We start from the raw sequence: 22,585 nt of genomic DNA, 5'->3' as shown, positions 1-22,585 counted from the left end.
AAAATAATGTCACAAAAGAGACTATAACATTAAAGACTAATGTATACAATTCCTGGAACAGTTCTGAGAGCTCAGACCTGAAAGAAAGAAATTACACAAGATTTCACAGTAATTTCAAGAACAATTCTTATTAACAGTTGAGAAGAAACATGAAAAATAAAAGAGACCTGACTCTGGGGGCTTATAGGTAGAGGCCATAAAAGAGCTTAAAAAATTGAGGTTAGGCTATAAGCTTTTAAACAACCTTATCAGCAACTAAGGTTCTTCCCTGTCAGTACATCTTGCGTTCCTTCCATAATGCTGAATGATTTCATAGGTGTTTTATGCCAGAGTTGTTTTTAGGAAGGGCTGTGTTCATTGCATCATGAAAGAACTGTTTGAATACATTGTGGAGTCCTTGAAGGTAATTACGACCTGCCTGGACAAACACCAAAACATTCTGCTTTTCCATCTACTCACTTCCTTTTGCTTTTTGCCTCTGGCCACGCTGTTCAGTGTGCTGTTTTCTCGCAGCGAGTCCACTGTGTCTCCATACAGGAGTTTGATGGCTCGGACAAGGCGAGCACAGGATCGGCTATGATGGAGGTAGCAGTGTGGGTGACAGTAGTCAATGTGGGGACATATGAAACTTTGCTGGTTGCATAACAGGATCATAACCTGGAAAAGAAAAAAGGGCATAGTTACCTATGGAATAGAGAGTTACACAGAGAACTGCGTAGGGCAGCCAGTGATGGGGACAGTCAAATTAACTTTTCCACAGGCTAGCTGAGAAGGCATGAAGTTCAACACAGCTTTCTGAACAGATAGGCATGTCTGTGCAGAGCTCCATCCTTGCAAGTGGTTTACAAACTAGCTAGGCATGGCTAAAGAAACATTCGTGTTAAAGCAGACGGAGAGACAGAGCTGCTGTAGACGTGTATGTTTGTCTTGTGGCAAGATTAAGGCTGAGGAAAACAGTATTCTCTCAGTTTGCAAAAAAGGTGTTGTATCACCACTCTGAGATGAGATCTTAGACTGGAAACTGTCAATTATCATTAAAGCTGCAAACCCACCAGGTTCGGGTTTAGTTTCTTTCAAAGAATGGGAAACGAAATATATCAGTATGCTCTCAAGTAGGAGTAAACTGGGCCAGTTGTTCTGCATATGCTTCCCTCACTGTGCTTGGGGACACCCATCCAGCCTAGCTTTATGTTAACTGGCTCAGTTACAATTTCTAATAGTGTTGCCATATGGCAGCAAGGAGCTGTAAAACCCATCTAACAAAGAGAGTAAATATTTGGCCATTTATCTATTCTGAGCCCTGCTTGGCTGCAGCAAAACCACTGTTAGTACCTACATTAATTAATTAAAGAAAACTTTGGGTAAGGCTACACCTCAGTGACTGCTCTCCAGTGTAACTGAGAGGGTTTCATGGTCTTCATGCCACACACAAAACCATCCACTTAGAAGCACTTTGAGGAAAACACACAGGGATCTCCAAGCCATTCATGCTGTAGGGCAGAACTGGCCTTTATGAAGCCTTCTCTTCATCCCACAACCTAGTGCAGAAGTACCCAGAACTACCAGAAAGAGCCTATCCCATCTTTTCCATCCATTTATGGTCTCTGCAGCTGCAGTCTGCTGGCTCTCTCAAGTAAGGCAGCCACAACACTCTCACTGCTCAAATACTTAGGTTTCTCAGAAGTCAGAAGCTTTTTTTAAAACAAATCTGCACTGCATATGTGGGATTCTTGTCTTTGGCTGCCTGTTCTGGCCTCATATCATTTTGGGGTCAGTCAGGAATAACTCAAGCCACTAGTGTCATATCCAAGTGCAAATGGTACAAATCTGACCAGCATTGCATAGCCCCTGAGCAGCCTCTGGTGCACTGTTATAATTCATAGTTCCAGAACAGAGGGAGGACATCATGCTCTGGCTGCTGTAAAGGACAGGTAGAGGAAATGCTGGCACATGCACAGAAGCAACTGGAACCAGTGATCCTTTTGAGTGGTTTGCTCATTACCATTAAGTAAAGCAGGTTGTTGGGGTTTTTTTCCTGTGGTTTTAGTGACCATCGACCCACACCTTCTTTCCAACAAATAAAAAGGTTCTCATGCGATATTGATACTTGCGTAGCATTTACTGGAACGGTTGATTTCTCAAATCTTCCTTTCTCCTATGCAGGCTAATCACATGTAAAGTGAGACAAACATCTCAATCTTCAGTTTATGCCTCATATTTATGGGTCCATGCATCCTCTCACACAAAGCAAAGGCACCATGACTTATCCTAAGCTGCCAGCTAAGGAGATGCCTTTATCCTCTAGCAATTCATTGCCTAGTACACACTCTCATGTCTAACATATTCAGTTTAGTACACTGGAATTTCCGAATGAGGTGTAAACATTACCAAGAGCATTAGAGCACTGGCAGAGAAGCAGAGTAGTCCAAGGACTGAGTTTGGAAGATGTGACACTCCCATCCCCTCCCCTGCCACCCTCTTCCAAAAGACACCTATCAAGAACTGCTTCTGACATCACAGTATTGGATTAACCCTGTTCCTGCCCACACCCCATAGGAATGGGGCGGTTGAGAGCAGACTGTGTGAAATACTTAGGGGAAAGAGGAAGATATTGGCAGCTGTCTTTCCCAAAGGCAACTTAGAAGTCCAAAGGAACATCTGGGAGGCATCCTTCCTCATACACATGTGCAGGATATAACCAATCTGTGCACAGGGAGTCAATCCAACTTTTCTGTAAAGCACGTGCACAAGGACACACTGACCATACTGCACCATCACAGCATGTCATGAGGCAACAGGGGCAGAGGTGTACAGTCCTTGGATACCAGTGGATTGAACTGTGCAGATTTCCCAACTGACTTTTGGCATGTCTAAATCCTGGGCATGGATGTCCTAGGCCCTGCATGACCAAACCACATTTGCACTGTTGTGATCCCCTGTTGGATAGAGTCAAAACTCCACAAGGCCCTCTTGGCTTATACATTGTGATAGAATGGATCTAATGGAATAAAAGAAAATGTTCCAAAAATAAGGTGTTTTTTCCCCCACAAAGTGCATAATTATGTTCATTGCCATGGAGTTAATGGAGACAAAAATGTATACACTGGCTCCAAAAGGGCTTGGAAAAACTCCGTAAGGAAAAATCTTCTGTTAGTTAGTAAACAAAGTGGTCACAACAGAACCTTCATCTCAAGTAGCTTCTCAAATGCCATTTTCCAGAAGCTGGGAGCCCGGCTCACACTGTAGCCCATTCTATTCCTCTTCCTGAGCCACTCACTACTAGCCATGCTGATGAGAAATAAATAGTCCTTTTCCCTTACAAACTAAATATATGAAATGGACAGAGGGAGCAAGACAACAACTTTCTGGTTTCAGTCCATTTAAGAAATGGCAAACAGACGATTTCCAAAGGTCGCAGCTTACTGACACTTGAGATCCTTGATGCTGCATGGAGAAAGCACAGATTGTGATCTGCTTATTGCCAGCACAAAGGTTTTCCTACCAAAAAAGCCACCCTTGGGAGCGCTGCCGGCAACTTGTACTTACGTGCAGCCACGACATGTTGCGATGGTAGTTCTCCTCCGTGCCTGTGTTGCTCAGCACCTCGGGCTCAATGCTGGGCTCGCTCGTGCTCCAAGGGCTCCCTTCTTCAAAAGAAAAATACCCAAAAGGTGGTTGTTTTTATTGCTCCCTATGTGCTTAAAGACTAGGGACAGCACTTGTAAGCCAGGCCAGCCTTGTGGGAACAGACCAGAGTACACAGAAAACGCCGCACTGGAAAGACTGTGTTTGGACACCCCTCCCCAGTCCTTGTATCATGCTGGCTTGACAGTTACAAGAACCACTTAGACTGGGCTCACAGGCCATCTTGTCAGTAGCAAGCACTGCTGCCTCCCCATTTTATTCTTTAATGGAAGGGGAGAAGGTAAATGAAAAACATCAAAACCAAATTCATTGCACCATTCAGATGCTGCAAATGGTTGGTTTAGTGATCTGCATTGACTGGGCTCTGTGATTAAAAATGTCAACAAAAAATCCAACCAGAAGTGGCATCCAACTGGAAATGCCAATGGGCAAAGTCGTTGCAATTGCCCAGGGAAACTAATGCTAATGTCATGGGGATGAAAGGGGAAAAAAATCCTGATTCTAGCACACTAATTCTAAAGAACTCAGGCAAGGGAGAGATGTATCTGGGAACTTCCCTGATCCTTCTGTTTCTTCTAGCCGTTCCATAACCTATGGGACTCCTATGATACTAACATTAATGCTCTTAAGAGATGGCTGGGCATGAACTCTGGTTAATTCTGTCTTTCTCCTCTTTGAGTGAACTGTGACTTGACAAAATCTACAGAACGGGCAATCGCACCCTCCATGTTCACCTACTGAAGCACCTTGTGAGCAACATAAAAATGACCATTAAGCTTGGGAGGTTATTTCAGCTCTAAATGTATCTAAACCATAGTTTTTGGTTAACAACCCTAGCAGAGGGAGCCCCTTTAATTCAACTGTGGTAGAGATTTCTTGTGGCAGGATGCACATTTGATTTCTGTAAGATAAATATATATGGATTCATCTTTTAAAAACAAAGGAAGGCATTTGTGAACTGTAAAAATATAGGTACATGCCAATGTGTAGAAATGTAGTATGCAGCATGTACATGTTATGTCCTCCATATAGGAATATATATATGACATGTCATATAGCATGCCTATGACATCATATGCTACATAGAATATGAAGTGCATGTCTGTACATATATATATATATCCCACCTGTTAATATGAACAATAAAATATCAGGTGTGTATATGCATATACACATGTGCATGTTCTCCCCTAAAGACAGCATGCATCTGGCTGGCAAGCACCAGCATTCCAAGAGTTCATGCTCTTAACACGGAGCTCTGAATTGACAACCTGTGCATGGAGATGATGCTGCACCCAGGACCTGAGCTGTGCTCATCCCAGGCCCTAATTGAGGCAGTCCCTGAAGAGGACTCTTGGTTTTTCCTAACCTGCTGGGGTGGGGTCTCTTCTTGTTTCTAGCTCTGCTGCAATCACATGAAGAGTTTAGGTCCTGCCTATTGTCCCCTCCCTTTCCACCCACTTGTCTAAGTTACCTATATCAGTGACAGTGTCCCTGCTGTGGGACAGCTGCAGCTCCTCATTCTCAGACTCTGAGTCCTGCCGTGATAACTTGGTGCTCTTTAGGCTGCCGGCCCGGCGAATGCTGGAAAGGGAACCCCCCTTCTTCACCCGGAAACTGCGGGTTCCTTTAATCTGGAGCAAGCGGGAGCCTCCTATCCTGATCTTCCTGCTGGGAACTGTATTAAAAGAATAAAAGAGGACTTTTTTCCCCTTAATTTTTCCCCATTTAAAAAATAAATATATCCTGGCCCTCCCTTCCCTCCCAACCCCTTGCTGCCAGCCTGTGTTGCAGCGTCTATGCTTCTACCAAGGAATGTGGGGCCAGAGGCTCCCTCCAAAGCCACCGCCAATGCAGCTCTGTCAATCAAGAAGTAAAGATGCTTTACAGAAATGTGTTGCACACCTCCTTTCCTGGAGTCCTGGAACATCACCTCAGGCCTTGTCTGTATTTGGAATTAGCCCTTGTTCAACCACCAGCAAGTAGAGTCAGCTGCTCTAACAGAAACCCAAATCGTGGACAAGGAAAACCTACGATTCACACCAATTTGAATCAATTCCTGCCAGGAAACAGGATCTGTCCCATGGATGTAAATTGCAGTTTTCTTTGCCAGCCCCTGGGGTTTACATTAGCGCAGAGTCATCTCTTGCTAGGGACAGATGGCTGAATCCCAAGCATGAACAAGGCACCGTGGACAAACCTATTTTCCTGTGGGCCTGGGTTCTGTAAACCTCACTGAGCTATGCAGTACGATCAATTATTTATTTGTGCAGCACGTGACTGCAGAAGGGTAGTCTGCTTCATGAGGTTAGCACGCAAGACTTCTTTGAAGAAAGATTTGCATAAATCCGTGTCTCTGCATGTTACTCTTCATTATTAGAATGCTTTAGAGGAAATGGGAGCACGTAGATCCTCTCCTTCAGACAAATCAGCAGCTTTCAGGCATTAGCAACATCCATTGACACTGCATTTTTGATGAGCACAGACATGAAATGGTTCAATGTTCAAAGCACCAACCGTTTGCACTTTCATTCTCCTCTTAGATCAAAGGCAGTACATGGCAGTATGTCAGTCCAAATGTTGCAACACTCAGTCATTTTACTGCAGATCTAATCAGACAAGGCCATCTGTGATCGATTACATTTTGGTGTGTTGCTCAGTATGAACAGGATACAACATTTTAGATACCATGGGGAAGCAAAATATTTTAATAGAATTATATTTTGGCATATATAAGGAAAAAATCAAACACACCTTTACTCCTGAGAATAACCCTTAATTCCTCCAGAACCCAGTTCCCACACCCGTTCCCAGTGGGCAACATCCTGGCTGGAAAGAGCTGGAGAGGTTGTGTGAGCTACTCCTCAGTCCTCATGAATCAACTGAGAAAATCACTGTCGAGTGACCAGGGAATCTCCTTCCATGTGATCACGCTGACTTACTCAGCAATTACTACTGCTGGAATTCTGTTCAGATCAGCCTCGACACAGTTGCTCAGTTCCCCCAACAGCCAAACCATTCAAGCACTTGCACCTGCATTTCATGAAGTCTGCAGAATCCCATCAGTAGCTCCCAGATAGTACATATGTACTCTGAAAGCCTGCATCTACCTAGCTTTAGGGTCTGGATTTCAGACCTACCTGGAGCAGTTTCTATACAGTAAACTTGTAGCTTTTGGTTAGCTGTTAAGCCAGGCCTGGGGTGAGCAATGAGAGCAAAGGTTTTAAAACTTAGAAAAAAAATGAAACGAAGCAGATTAGTACTCATAGGAGAGACTGATGTAAAGAAACCTGTCACAGCAGGCAAGAAAAGTGTAGTTACATTCACACAACAGCATTTTCTTATCTAGGAAGGTGTAGACTGCAAAAAATGCCTCTGCATCTGGTATGTTTGGCCAAGGTGGATCCCCAGAAGAATATGCTGTGGCCGGAGAAAATAGCATAATTATTGGAATTTTAAAATACAACTTTACCTTGCATTTATCCAACTTTCAAAATACTGCAAATATATTTTTTCTAGAGTACATTAGAATTCAGCCATCCTACCATAGTCACTTTTCCCATCTCTAAAATGTAGTAAAGCGGCAGCTTTAGTAAGGGAATACTGTGTGACAGCTTAGGGAAAAAGAAGAATGGGAAAAAAAAACAACTGAAATTGCAGGGAAAATATATTTTAACAGAGTAAAAAATGCAGAAAACTAGAACTGTCTTTGCAAAACTAACTCAATACTGCATTATACCTGTAGCACAGCAGCACATGAAGCAAAACCTAGGTCAGCATTGCCTCCAAGAAAAATAGGATAGTTAGAGACTGGGCATCAGCATTTTCCAGCAGAGCTGTGTGCCTGTAGGCATTCTCCCACTCAGGTAACATCCCAGTGGACAGAACTGCTGCCTGAGAGATTCAACAGTGGTTTCAATTTTCATAATTATCTTAAAAAAAACACACAACCCAAACCCAAGATTTTCCTCATCTAAATAGTTAGACATACCTTACCCTGCTGATCTTAGAGTATCAGACAGACCACAAGCTGTGGGCTTCTCTGGGCTGCCAGTATCACAAAGGTACAAAAAATGTGATTGAGCATTAATTTATCCAGCTCACCTCTTTTAGGTGGATACCTAGCTCTTTTCACACGCATAACTGTCCCACCTGACACACATTTGGAGGCAGTTTTATACCACATTAAGTCTTGGAAACAGTTCCAATATTGTCTCCATTAATTGTGGCAGGGTCACAGCTGAAGACAACACAAACTTTATCCAAAGCTCCCTGAAGTCAGTAAAAGCTTCTCTGAATCATTATTACACATTACAGTTCTTAGAGGATAACCAGCCACAGACTCCATCCATTTTCAATCAACCATCAAACATTTATCCTTTTCAATCAATCATCAAAGTTACCATTCAAGCATCTACACCTTTTTATGGCTATTATAAGACGGAATTTAAACAGTTCTAGAAACCTTGTTAGAGGGAGAATCATGTACAGGGAACTGTCTGGCAGCTTAGCCTCTAATTGCAAATACGCACGATGACTGTATCTTGTATTGCAACAATTGTACCATCAGATAGTATGTGAGTTTTGCATGAGATGGCTCAGAAATGGAAACAATCTGCTGTTCTCAGCAAACAGGGAGCTTGAGGTTTGCTTGTACAGTATACAGTACATTGGTAACATTAATCTGCTAGCCATCAAAAGCCACATAGGTGTGTTTTTCATGTGGTAGCAAAGAATTCAACAGATCAAGCGATCAATGACTAATTCTGTGAGATGCCATGACTTCCAAACCAGGACAGATTTTCACAGAAAGATCCCTGTCTTCCCTCCTATCTGTGATTTTCTCAAAATGAAAAATTGCTATCAGAATGAAAAGCAAAAAAGAACAATTTTTGTATTTATTTTTGAAATGTATCAAATAGTGATGCTTCTCTCAGCATCCCACTGAGAGACAGATTCAAACAAGGCATCCTCCTTTCTAGGAATCTTGCAATGCTCTCTATTGGTTTTCAGTCATAGCAGCATTTTACAAAATTTAACATCTTTGCTTCTCACATATGTTATATTGAACCCTGAAGGCCAGAAGCATCTCCAAAATGATACAAAGCCACATGACTCCATGGCCACCTGCTTTTTAACACAGTCTGTGCCAATGAAAACAAACTGAAGCGCCACTTCACAAGCTTTGAGAATACAAAAAGCCTTATTGTGCTGACAAACCTTTTTTCTCCTCGAAGCCAGCCTCAGATTTGAGGGTGTGGCTGCTGCTGTGCAGGGAATCCTTTGAATCTTCATTTTCATCCAAAACCCCAGCAAAGCTGATCTTTCTTTCATACCTGTGCCGGTCCATCTCGGGGTCCAGACGCAGCCTGCAGCTCTCCAGATCCTGTAGCAGAATGTAGACAGCACAGAGGGGCAAGCAGTATGAGCCTCTGTCCTTTTCACTGCAATCATACAAGCTTCAGGAAGACCTGCTTCAGATGGAAATTTATGTCTTATCACACAGTTCTGCATCTACGCTGACACTTTTAATCCAACTACTCTTTGGGCTTGCAGCACACTGAGCCACACTGTAAACACTGTTGGGATGAAAGAGTTAATGGTTGTAGACACACATTTCTGCTTAACACTGCTAAGTGAAGTGGCATCCTCTCTGGAGGCTCCTGATGGGGGGGAAAAGATGTAGTTGGTCCCTAGTGGCTAGGTGGCAAGAAAAGGTGGCTGTTGCCCAAGGTGCTGGGTGGCTGGTTAGGTCTTTACTCCAAAAGGCTCCCTGTGGCTGGTTAGGGAATGCATTGCCACTGTACTAATCAGAGGCAAAAAAACTGACAGAAAGCCAGCTGATGATGTGACAGCCATAACAGCATAGCCCAGAGCAAGCTTTCTGTGTGCAGATCAGCCTGAAGGAAACAGTAGAAAACAAGGAGTGATAAATATGTTGGATGCACTTCAATTCTGGAAAATAAATGCATTGAACCAGAGAGAAGCTAGTTTGCACCATCATTTTCTCCTATTAACAGAAATGAAACCATTTTTGCCACCTACTGGCTACCATTTTGGGCCAAAAAAAGGCAAAAGTCCTAAGATTCCAGAAGCTATGGATTATCATCCATTTACTCTAACCACAGCTAGAAAAAGTGAAAGAAAGACTGTGAACTCCCACACTGGCAAACACAGTTCAAATGCTCGGGTCTGTAAGAACATCATTTGTGCCTTTAGACTGGGGACATATCAGCTTTGAGATCTTCCCACTCAAAATGTAACCAAACAAAATCTAACATGACGCAAAGCTCCTTGCTGTGACCAACTGGCTGAGGAATGTGAATTATAAAATCACTGAAATTATCCAAAATAGATATTCTGGCTAAAATTCTGTAGGCTTAAGTGATCTCATATTAGATCTCATACTCACTGGTTGGGTAGTGACAAAGTCTGCTAGTCCAGGAACTGGTTTGGAAAAAAATAATCATTTATTCTCAAATAGCTGTTCTAGGCTGAGCTGAATTAAAATGGGTTAGCAAGCCTACGTAACACCAGCCAAAGTTCCCAAACCATTTGCAGTCATTTATCAGAATTATATTATCAGAATTATCAAAAAAATATTCTCAGGAAAGGTAACAGTTTAGTTCCATAAGGGAAATATTTTTACTTTCCTCAATAAAAAACCCATGATACAATAAAGTCAGTGCCTAAAGTAATGGTCTGTAGTATCTCTAGCATTGAAAACTTCCATTTAAATAGTTTAAAAGGTATCTAACAGATGTTAGGATATTAAACAAAGGCTAAAGCATTTCAGGATAAAAATATGTGATCAAATCTGTCTGGATTACAGCAGTTTCACAAATTAGCATGCACAAACTGGGCCATGATAGCAGCACGTATTTCTAGGACATGGTCTGAGTGCCCCTCCCTAGAGTGTTGAATCCTCCCAGCTGACTGTCAACATGATCACATTAGAAATTGCTGCTCTCACAAATTAACTGACAGAATGAAATACATCCTTTCAGTACAGTTAGTCTGACTCAGTCTTCAGCAGCTGCTAAAACAGATCAATGAGATTCTGCCACAGCAAACAAGTTCCCTTTCCCTAGCTCTATTATGGGAGCAGCAGCTCCAAGAGAGTGTATTTATCATTTCTAGTTGCCAGTTGCAGTGAGGTTGTGTGGACTCCGCCAGCTTCAGTAAAATGCTTTGACTGAAATGTCAGTCAGGACTCCCTGCCTCACTCAAACATAAGTAAGGGTTCTTATGCTCTTAGCCTGATAAGTCTGGATGGGCTGTGGGTAGCTAAACTGGTTCAGCACAAGTAGTTCAGTGGCAAATGCTTTAGTTCTTCAAGGCTGCTAAGTCTATTCTCATATCTAGGGAACAGGTATGCCTGCAAACACCAATGGAGGTGAGATTTTCTCTACTGGAATTTCAGCTTTATGACCATAACATTAGGTACCTGATTCCCCTGGAAAGGAAGCATCACTCCATAAATACAGACCTAATATTTTAATCCGGAGTGGTGTTAACTCTTTTTTCACCCCACGAACACAGTTAAAAGAAGCACTTCATGGCCATTTTCTCTAATACGCTCTTGCATAACATGACCTTCTTCTGGTTCTACACATCACAGAAAAAATTCTCCTCCTTCTCTCCCATATACAAGTCTGAAAAGCTATTAATCAGTTGCATTTCTGCCTGGTACAAAAGCACACATTTCTGTTGACCTTCATTATCCAAGATATTCTTAGTTCCAACCTTAACTACTTTACTGAGATGAATTCTAAACCCTGTTACTTTACTGCTTTTTGACGCAATCATTCAATACATGGTAAAAATATCAACACGGTATCCAGGAAGACTCTTGCTGAATTTACCCCTTTAAAAAATAAGTCCTTCTTACATACATGGGGGCTGAGTCACTTCATCATAGGTCATCTGCAGTGTTTGAAACCAGTTGCAGAACCTAATTACAGTAATGCCCAAACCAAATCAGCCTGTCAAGCACAATTTTCATCAGCAAAATGTAATCTGTCCTTAACAAAAAAGAGAATAGTAGGCCTAAATCCTTCATGTTCACTTGGAAACTCCTCATTCCTGCTTTATCATATTTATCCCAATTTCCTAAGGAAATTAGGCTTTAAAGATGAAGCTGCATTTCTGCCATTCAATTCTCATCTCATTCCATGCTAACCACAACTGAAGCTGCAGGTCACCATCAACCCAATTAGACAAAAGATTGCTGAGTGCCTGCATATTTTGTGAAACAGGCTGAAGGCAATGTTCAACCACATTATTAGACCTAAGAAAATCCACAAAGGAACGAATCACTGGAAATCAGGTTTCATGTGTTCTTCTGTTGACAAAATTAGTTCTCACCTAATCAGTCATTTAGCTTACCATTCATGAGAGGCTTTGCCTGTGCCTCTCTCAGTCTCATAAACGGCTATTTCTTTCCTTGCTTCTTTGTTTATTTCCTTTCTTCCCCCAGGCCCTTTAGTTCTGTTATCTAACTCAAGCCAAAACTCTGCAGCCTCTACGCTCCAGGAAATTCTGTTACTGTCCTTTTCCCTTTCTTGTAACTGTTCAGCTCTCTGTTGACTGGCCCTCCTCATCCGCTAGGCACCATGTGGACTGACACCACTTGCAGTCCATCCTCTGCACCACTCAGGCCCCCCACACTAAGTTTCTGAATCCACCTGCTGCCTTCTTCTCTGTTTTGAAGCTTTGTTGAACTTCGAGTACATGTTGTGCTTTCACAGTCTTTTCTTCCTGATCAAGCCATTCGATGTGCCCTGTCTTCCATTCACCAGACCACGGATCTTTCTGCCTGCATCAGATATCCACTTGAGTTATTACCCTACTCTACCTCTCCTCAGCCAGGCCCAGAGCCTGATGACTTCTGTAGGCATGGCTCTCTCCAGTGTGTATTATCCACTTACCACGAGAGGCTCAGTACGTGGCCTGGGCATGTAGGGGAAGGTCTCTCGAAGGAATGTGGTTATCTCCAGGAGAAGCTGACAGGCTGCCATTTTCAGTGCAAAGGGACAACAACATTTGGTAGGATTCACAGTGCCTAGGAAAAAAAAAAAAAGCATTTCTATGGTGAGCAAGGAGATTAGACAAAATCAGGAACCAAGAGGTGATGGGCATTTTCACACATGATGCACAGTGCAAGCTGCACTAAAAAAGAAGGAAACCCAGACTTCTATCTGTGCTGCTTTTCCTACACTGAAAAGAACCTAGTCAAGCAAATATCCATCCATGTATTTACTAGCACATGCAACAGTACTAACACACTCTAGTACACTGTAGTATATATTCTGCTCTATTGTGGTGAAGTATCTACTAAAATAACATGATCATGCAGCATTTTGTATATACCTCTTTTACAGTAAGTACAGGATAGATACCTGTACTTCCCTTTACAGTTTTGTATTCAGTCAAATCTTCTGCAATTCTGTAAAAATACCACTTAAAAATACAGGGAAATTTCTCAAAATACATAGAGTTATGACTAGGCAGTAAAGAGGTACTGTGCCTATTACTAATTACTGCACTGATAAATGGAAAATGACCCTCCTTGCTCTTCCTTGCCCCTCCTTGCCCCCTTCTTTCCTTCTCCCCTACTTTCCCTTAGATATCAGTAGGAACTTTCTCACTATGAGGCTGGTGAGATGCTAGAACAGGTTGCCGAGGGAAACTGTGGCTGCCCCATCCCTGGAAGTGTTCAATGGCAGGTTGGATGGGGCTCTGAGCAACTTGTTCTGGTGGGAGGTGTCCCTGCCCATGCAGGGGGGTTGGAACTAGATGATCTTTGAGGTCCCTTCCTACCAAAACCATTCTGTGATTCTGTGAAAAGATGGCCTTGTTTGAAGCCGGGCTTTTTTATCTGTGCACAGACTGCAAGTGCTAGTTAGAGACAATAAGAAAAAGTCAAACTGCCTAATCAAATTATGTGTTTGAATGCTTAACCTAAAAGAAAAGGGGGAAGAGGAAAAAAAGTTATTGAAAAACTTTAAGTTTTGTCTCCACTGAGTCTAAACAACCTGATTCAAAAGCCCTACACTTTTTAACCTGTCTAATGCCATTCAAAGCTGGAAAAGTATGAAGGATTCTTCAGTATTTGATCAGTTTGAAAAATACTATGGACTTCATAAAGAATACAGTAATCTGAACTATCGAATACAGATGAGTTTTACAGTGTAATAAAATATCCAATTGCATAATTTATGCTCCTCCTCCTGCTCCCCACAGCATTCAGGGCAGTAAAAAAAAAATATCTACTTTCAGCAAGAATGCAGATGGACTGTTTTCAGACCCTGGCTTTCAGGAGAGTACTTGAGCTTTTACATGGCTTTCTAGACCACAACTTGTTCTGTTTTCTGGTCTTAGACCACAATTTTAAAGGAGCTCCACACCCTCTTAGGAGTGCTTTATCAGTGTCTGAACAGGGACAAATATTCTGTCACTTGGTCATAGGAATGTAGTTGTTCTTCACCCTACAAGTCATACATGGTGCAGGAGAGGGAAAATCTTGGGTACACTCTGCTGCTTTGGATATCTCTCTTAAAGGCCCAATAAAGTATCCAGACGAGCCACCCACAATCATGTAGCTGCCAGTGCTGGCACACCACATAGTGGCACAGATGAAGGTCTAGCTTAGGGCAAACACCTCATGAGATAATTTCCCACAAATGCCATATCAGTGCTCCCACCTACTCCTCTCTACTCCAGAGTTGGCTTTTATGCAGTGCTAAGAACAACCCCAGAACCAGAGAAAAAGAAACCTGAAGATACATAAACAGTGGCAGCACACTCCATCCAAGGGCAAACAACAGTACATGTACACAGGAACCAGAACATTACAGCACACACTTATGTACAAATGGTGTCTGGAGAGAACAGAATGTTTGGTACCACCTTCACCTGCACCTACACCAGTATGTGTCTTGACTTAATTTATTTTGATTCACAGGGTTTGTTATAATTTGCATGCCTATCTAGACTTTCAGAATCAGACATCTGTCACCCCCTCTCCCACCTTTATGTACATACGGCACATATGTGCACATTTTAGTTATCTTGCTGTTATACGGATTTTTAGTGATACTTTTTACACCACTGAGTTATATTTCTGCTGGAGAACTGGCAAATATTCTAAAGTCAAGATTTAAAAGCCTTAGGTAGTGCTGTGCCAATTCACATCATGAGATGGCTTTTCAATGTTAAGAAGCAGAAAAGCAGCTCATCTCACCTAAATACTTTGGCAGAAATAATTGGGAAGAATGGGAGTCTAAACCACTTTAGGCACTCAGGTGACAGCAAGACTCAAGAAATACACTATTACCCTGCTTATAATTGCAGTTGCCAATGTACAGGAATTGCAACTTACTGCCTAGTTTCCCCCACCCCTCCACCTTCCTTCAAAGTCTCTCAGTGCTACTACCCAGGTCTCATGTTTTACATCCAGGCACAGAAAGAACAGGGGAGGAAGCTGGGGTGAAGGTGAGGGACTGGGAAATACAGCAGGGTGGCAAGAGGATGAAAAGAGAAGAAAAATTAAGTGCTCCTAAAGCAGAGGTTCTTACAAGCGGGGGTTGTTGTAGTAAAGGGAGTCTCCTTACTGTCATCTAAAAAGTCTTCTTCCTCATCTTCCTTTCTCAGGCGCCTCTTGGTCTCCTCATCATAAATGAGGCCCAGCAGGTTGGCAGGGCTCTCACTCTCAGCATGGCACAGCTCGTTGAGGCGGACACCGATGGCCTGTAGCCAGGGAGGAAGAGAAAGCACAAGGAGGTGAGAAAGCACAAGGAGGTGAGAATTTCAGCCCAGCTCACAGGTGGTCAAGGGCTCTGCCCCATGCAGGTTGTGGAGCTCTATTTTTATTGTTTGTGAGATGCAGCAGGGAAAGGGATGGTAGATGCTGCTGACACCATAATTCATTTCCCCCTTTTTTTCCAACGAAAATTTGCAAACTGTTAAATTTCAGGGTAAATTTCTTTTTCAGATTTGGTTAAATAACAAAAATAACCCTAAAACAGCAAATGAGGAGATTAGGTCATTATTTTGTATTAATTTCTTCCACTTGTCTTTCTTTTCTTAATATATATGTGTGCCAGATTTTATTTAGGAGTCCAGTAAGAGTCCCTGTTTCCTCCACAAAACTGTTGAATGCCGATAGGAAAACCTGCTTCCATTTTTCAAGGAGACAATCCCTGATGCATTTTCCAAAAATGAGTTGACAATATGTAAATAAAAGCTGGGAAAGTGCATGGGTAATGGTGTAGGGGGGATCCATGTAGAGAACACAGACAGACAGATCTCCATGGAATACTGTTATGTTCTCCAGAAACGTTCATTTATTTGTAGCTGTTTGGCAGCATCACTATGAGCATGTAAACAGCCCTCGTGGAGCCATCAGCAAAGCTACAGATAGAGGTGTGTTAATAAGAAGAATGGTTTCCTGCTGAGACACTTCAGGGCTCTTAAGGATATTCTTGACCTTCTTTGCTGCAGATAGGTGAAGAGAACACAGACAAGTATGTAAAACTTTTTACTGTGATATCATCACTTCGGGAGGGAGGAAATGTGTTTAATTACAGAGTTTTCACTTGCCATCTGGCCTAATTGTGTTTGGGATAGTTTCAGAGAAAGATACTAAAGAGGATTTCTAAATCTTCTACAAGTCAGAACTAATGGTCATGCCAGCACTATAATTCTCCTGTCTCAGCTGAAGTGACGCAGGAATTCAGAAACAGCCACTTGCCAGAACTCATCTTCCTTGCTACTAAGCATTTGCTGTGAAGCCCAGCAACAACCAAGAGGTTGTTACACAAAGAGAATAAGGTGTTATTCTTGTAGTTTGCAGCCTGATGCAAATAGCTGCCAATCTCAGCTGCCTGCCTGTTCGTTGCTAAATAAACTCCCCATCTCTCACATTTTTTCCCCTTTCATGTTTCAGGCATTTAAAGCAAGAAGTGTTCTGCATGCCTCTCCACAAAGCAGTAATTTATCATGTATTATTTATGCTGTGTTGTACCACACTAATATTAAAGCAATCATACATAACCCCACAGCTTCCTACCTATCCTAACAGGTATTAATCTGCGTGAATTATGCTCAGTTTTCCTAGCAAACAGAGTGTGCCACACTTTAAAAGAATATGCCTCTTATCTTAAGCACCCAAAGGAAGTGACAGATTAACCTGATGAGAATAGATTTAACATTGTATTATTTCAAAGGCAGCATAAAAAGTGAGATTGCTTGATTCAAGAGGCTTATCACTGTGTTGGGCAGTCCACATCCCAGTTCATGTGGAAAGGGTTTACCACTGCTACTCTCTGATGGCTATTATTAGGCAGGCTGAGTTAGAGGAGTTGGGTGAGGAAAAAAACTTTTCCACTCGTTCTTGGTCTCACTAAACTTTGACAATAGCACTGTATGTCATAATTAGTGAGCAATTACAGACAAGCAAGGATCCATAATTAGAACAAATTTCCAGCCTTATTTACTGGAAAAAAACCCAAACAACAACAACCAACCAAAACCCACAAAAAAATCCCAATAAAAAACAGAACAAGGCCTCTGTGCATTCAGAGACAAATATAGTCTTTTCTCTTAATCCAAGAGTTTTCCCTCCAGAGCAGCAGCTCTGTTACCACCCAGCAGGAAGGATGGTGTGCTGTTGTGTTGAAAAGGATCTGGTAGCATGGAGGCAGTGATGGGCTGGGTGAGTTATCCCACCTTCAAGGTACTGGAGCTGCTTAGGGTCTGTGTGAAGTGCACAATCACTTCACTCTTCATGCTGATAGTACCCACAGTGAAAGGGGCAGATGAGCAAGCAGAAATGGCAGCATGTTCTACAGCAGGTGCCTTTACTACTGCAGCAGAAAGCTGTTTCTCCTCACGGTTCAGCCTACCTGGTTGGAATGTGGTCAGAGCCTGCACAGCTTGCAGAGCCCCAGCCCTAAAAGCTTGGCTGGTGGTTGCTCTTTCGGCTTGCAGCCACCTTCATCTGAAACAGCTTCTGGGAGGTAGAAGTAGTGCCGGAGGACCTTGCCCAGCATTCAACACAAAGGACATAAAGTCCTGAAGCATGAGCCTGTTTGGGGCTTGTGATGCTGGGGGTGACTATACTATCCTAGCCTTCAGTGAGAAGAAACTGAAATATTAATGGGTGGCAGGACACCTTACAGTAAAAAGAGAAGTTTACACTGTAAAGACCACTGTCCAAATCTTCTCCTGCCTTACAGTAAAGTAAAAGAAAGGCTTTTCCCTTCTGGGATGTTCCTAAGCAGCAACCAAACACACATTCCTAGCAGGGAGAATGCATCCAGATATGCCTTGTGATGCCTTTGAAGTTAAGGGGAAGAGAATAATGTTAAGATGAGATTTCCCTGGCTCCTTTCTTGTGATCTTGCATCATGCAGTGGTACTTTTAACATTTTGAAAAGAAAAACTTCCTGGACTTTTTCTAGGTTAGGCTATTTCAGTTTCTAAAAATGGCAGCTTCAGGGAAATCTAAATGGCTTCTAATAGTTACTGGCTTGCTTGCTATAATTTTTGTCAGAAAAAAAAAGGAATGTCTGGAAGCACAGAGTCTACAAACAGATGGATAGTCCTGACTGTCAGGAATGGATGCAAAAATACAAGGATTAACTAATCCTATGTTGTCCTCTCGGAAGGTGTTCTCAAAGGAGTTAGGCTAAGGTGGTGACCTCACGGAATGTAGAACCAAATACAAATGTACAAATACTATGTACTTTATCAAGGAACTTTATGCTGTTATTAACATAGCCACCCAACAGAAAGTCAGCAAAACTTTTTTGGCATGGCCTATGTAAGTATTCCAAGACTGAAGTATACATGCTTTTCCAATTCCCCTGAGCCTTGTACTTTATGTATTTTTAAATTTATTTTATTTTTTTTATTTTAATCATGATGCTCACTCTAACAGTCTCTAGTTTTGTGAATAGAGATAAGAAGCACAAAGCTCACTTCAGAAAGACATACGTAACAGGCACCACAGAGGTCACAGGAACTTCCCCCACTATTTTGAGTTGTGTGAAATGACTTGCAATATGTGTCAGACACTCAGCAGATCTACCCTGGTATGTAAGAGCACTGAGAGGGCCAGACAGGATAATTGCCTAGTTTATGTACAGTAAGAGATGATGTTCAAATACAACTTGAAGGGGCCATGCTCAAAAGAAGCAGAGACAGTTCTTTAGATCACATGTAGCGGCCCTGTAGAATTACTTGGCAAAGAATGATGAATGGTAACAGTTGGTATGGGTGCAAAGAGAGAGTGGGTAAGTAGGTTAAAGAGAAATCCATTACTAAATATACAGCACCACATCTAGCTCAGACAGCCCTGGGCTAAAAATATTTGGACGCTAGACAAAAGCAAGTAGTATTACACACCCTGCTCTTACTCTTCCTTGGGCATTCACGTATGACAAGTGCTGGAAAGAGGAGAGGGGACCAAATGGATCTTCAGAGGGAACATGGTAAAGGGGGAGGGAAAGGGACACTGGTACATCCTAACAAACTCTGTTTTCACTAGAAGAGGTGATCCTGGCAGGTTGTGAAGTGCAAGTTGGAAGGGAGGTTTATGAGTCCCCATTTTATTGGAACTGAAATTCTGCACAGGATACAATTGCCTTTGCATTCTGATATATTTTTTGGGTGTAAAGAGAAGAGAAACAAACACTTACATCTCCCCACTGGTAGAAGAGCTTAGCTGCATTCCATTGCAGCTTCTGATTCCTTTTGTTGCCCACAATAGGAGAACGTCCACGGGACAGGCCTTTCTTAGTAATGTTCACATGGTGGCCCTTCATCCACTCAGGCCAGTTGCCACGATTGCAGCGGTGAACAAAGCGCGCACACTCGAGGAACAGGGCTGCCCTTGCTACTACAGGAGCTTCCTGAAAAGTTTGCAAAAAAACACCTTCAGTAGAAATACATTGGAAAAAAATCTCTGAGCATTAGAGGATTCTGTGCTTTAATCAATTGCTTTGCAAGCTTGCCATGGAGTGACACAGGCTGAGCAGTCTGTCCATCAAAATCTGAAACCAGGATCTCTGCGGTCTCACCTCTTGAGCTACTAAAACCAAGGCTCACAAACACTAAACAGTTATGCTTAGTCCAGCCACTGCAGGGGCAGAAAAGAGACAAACTATAAACTCAAGAACAACCTTGCTTCAGTACCTCTCTGTAATCCTTTCTTTCAGAAACCATGACACTTTTACTGGAGGAATAAATCACGTTTTCTTTTCACCTTTACCAGTAAGGCTGCAAACATTGTGAGAGCAAATGGCATCCTAGCATTTGTCACTTGAAGTTCTGCTTGTGCATCTTGGGGGTGGAAGCATGAATGGAGGCTTGCTGAAACTAGGAAGAGAGCTATTTTGCATTTAAACAAGCAGAATTAAAGGAATTACTGGCAGAAATCAACAAAATGTCACTGACCTAACTTCAATGGCCTTAGCAAGCATCAAACAAATTGTCCTGCCCCCAGCCTGGAAGAGACCTTTTCTTTAATGGGAGAAACTATATTGAGTGTATCTTAGTTTGTATAAAATCACTCAGCTGGGTCCATGTTAGGCCAATACAGAGTGCTCCAGAAACTCTGAGATATGTCAAAAATGGACACTGTAATTTGTTTCACAGAGGGTAGTTTCGGCTCAGGAAGGAGTTTTCTTCCTAACAGTCTACAAGTCTGCAAAAATAACAACTTTACAGACATGGAAAGTGACTGAAAGCAAATTATTCTCTCTATTTTCGTTTAATTTCCCCCCTCTCTTCCTGCAGTTCTTGCAATCAAAAACCCCCTGTAGGCAGCAGGTTGTAAAAATAACAATGCAACAATGTCCAGAATTTAGAAGCTGGTTTTGAAAAGTTCTCTAACAAGGATTTCACAGAGCACAAAGTGTATTCCACACATTTAGATGCTGACAGCTGTAATAAGGTAATTAAAACATATCAGTATCTACTTCTTAGGGCAGGTTCCTCATCTGTGGTCCACAGGCAACAAATGGGCGCTGAGATCATGGAAGATGGTCTGCAAGTTGTTCTGTGGAGCATTATTAAATAGTGTCTCAAATAACACCTGAATCAAAAATTGAAAGCAAGAAATGTAGGACAAATGCTCCAAAAGTTTAGGAATTGATTTAAGAAACTCTGTTCTGCAGCTAACTTACAGCCAGAAATTAATACCAACAGGACTGAAAGAAGTCATACCTTCTAGGAGACAGGCCAAAAAAAAAAAAAAGTATTAAAAGTATTATGTATCTAGCACATGGGGAAAACATTACAAATTACTTGTTGCCCATATAACTCACAAAATGGGTGAGGATTATATTCTTTTATTCTTGCAGAGTAAAACCTTAACCATAGCTGGAGACATACATGAAAAGATTAAGCCCCAGCCTCAGTCTTCTCTTTTAGTTCACCATGGGTAAAGTCACAATTTCTTAGCATGTAAAGATACATGTTGTAAATGTTATGTAAGCACTCAACTACTACTGAAGTAGGAGATGTAGGAGGGGGAAGTGAAGGAGAGGAGGAGTATGTCCTGGAGCAGGAGTTTCAAATTAGAAATCACTGAAAAGACCTCCTGCATGAAGGAGGACTTTCTGAATCTCATAGGGCACAAGCTCCCTGTGATTGCTTACCTGAGGCTCAGAGAAACCTGAAGCAGCAGCAAGAGAAAGATGAAGATGTGACAGAATGGACAGGGATGGATTCACACCACAGAGAAACACATCACAAATGGAGAGAAATGAATCAGGCAGGCGATGCATAGCTGAAAAGAACACAAGTTACCATGGTCACTGTTAAAACTTAACACAGCAGCAATACTCACACAAGCCTGCCCATGCCTGTGAAACTGTTCACAAGGTCACTTTGAACATTAGACCTACTATGTCACTTTGCCTCTTGAAAATTGTTCTTGTACTGTATAAGTTGACATGAATAAGAATCCACCATTTTCTTAACAAAATTTCAAGTACTCCCATTGGAGCTTTTCAGCAGATACCATGATTTGTACAAATAACAGCAAAAGCAATGACGTGGGTGGGAGGGAGCAAATACAGAATGGACTTGGAATATTACAGCACCACATTACTGTTCAAATACAGCTGATTCCGCAGTTTTATGACTCCAGAACATTTAGGTCTAGTTTTGTTTTCAAGGACAATGAGTTTTACAAGACTAATCAACCAGTGGTAATTTTCTTGTGCCCTTTCTTATACTCTGCAAGGCACTTGAAGCAAAAATGCATTTCCACTAGTCTCTTCAAGGTGTAAAAAAATAGGAAGAAAAAGAGCAACAATTAACTTTTAGAGTAAATAAAGTAAACTTAAGTACTGTCAGAAGGTGCTGACTGGCTAGCTCTGCTTTATTTAGCTACAAGAGAAGTCTGACATGAGAAATAGCTTAGCAGGTATATGAAGATAGGTGAGTAAATTATTAATTGATGTCTGGGAGAATTGCCTCAAAAGTGTTAGTTCATATCCCTCTGATTATGTATCAAAAAGGTCAAGTACAATCTGTGACATAGCTCTTTCTTTCTGTTCCTAGTCATATATTCTGGGGACCAGTCTGGAGCACTCTCTGATTTCCTCCTAGCTCATAGGCCCTCCTATGGACAAATATTTCTCCTGTGGAAACAGGGACATGGCACAATACAGCCTGCCTAAGATCCTGGGTGTCAAGGAGTCAGGATTCTGGCAAGTGTTCTTGCAGTTTTGACTTAGCCTCTGCCCTCACAAAACTTCCTAGGTCCTCTCAAACACAATCCTGCCATAAAGCAGTGTCATCACAGCATTTCTACGAGGATAAGAGATCAATTTATTAGAACAGATCAGCTCACACATCTTACAGAAGCATAAAGGTGATAGGTGTCACACATCACTACATTGGCTGAAGGATAAGCTTGTGTTTC

The 22,585-nt window shown here is 42.0% G+C and overlaps 1 protein-coding gene across 1 annotated transcript in view; it reads right to left on the bottom strand.

Annotated features, from left to right (window-relative positions):
• The window catches only part of UNC80 (unc-80 homolog (C. elegans)), an 88,370-nt gene that overhangs the window by 55,336 nt on the left and 10,449 nt on the right, over positions 1–22,585 (bottom strand). The window contains exons 6-12 of the mRNA XM_009996904.1: positions 19,350–19,562; positions 15,261–15,396; positions 12,576–12,709; positions 8,866–9,031; positions 5,120–5,323; positions 3,547–3,647; positions 460–657 (exon numbers count right to left, since the gene is read on the bottom strand). Of these exons, the coding sequence (XP_009995206.1) occupies positions 460–657; positions 3,547–3,647; positions 5,120–5,323; positions 8,866–9,031; positions 12,576–12,709; positions 15,261–15,396; positions 19,350–19,562 (1,152 nt within the window). The remainder of the gene's footprint in view (positions 1–459; positions 658–3,546; positions 3,648–5,119; positions 5,324–8,865; positions 9,032–12,575; positions 12,710–15,260; positions 15,397–19,349; positions 19,563–22,585) is intronic.

The sequence above is a fragment of the Chaetura pelagica genome, unplaced genomic scaffold (assembly GCF_000747805.2).
Source record: "Chaetura pelagica isolate M959 unplaced genomic scaffold, ChaPel_1.0 scaffold300, whole genome shotgun sequence".
In the NCBI taxonomy this organism is placed as follows: domain Eukaryota; kingdom Metazoa; phylum Chordata; class Aves; order Apodiformes; family Apodidae; genus Chaetura; species Chaetura pelagica.
The sequence above is the reverse complement of the archived record's forward strand: the minus strand, read 5'-3'. Positions and strand labels throughout refer to the sequence as shown.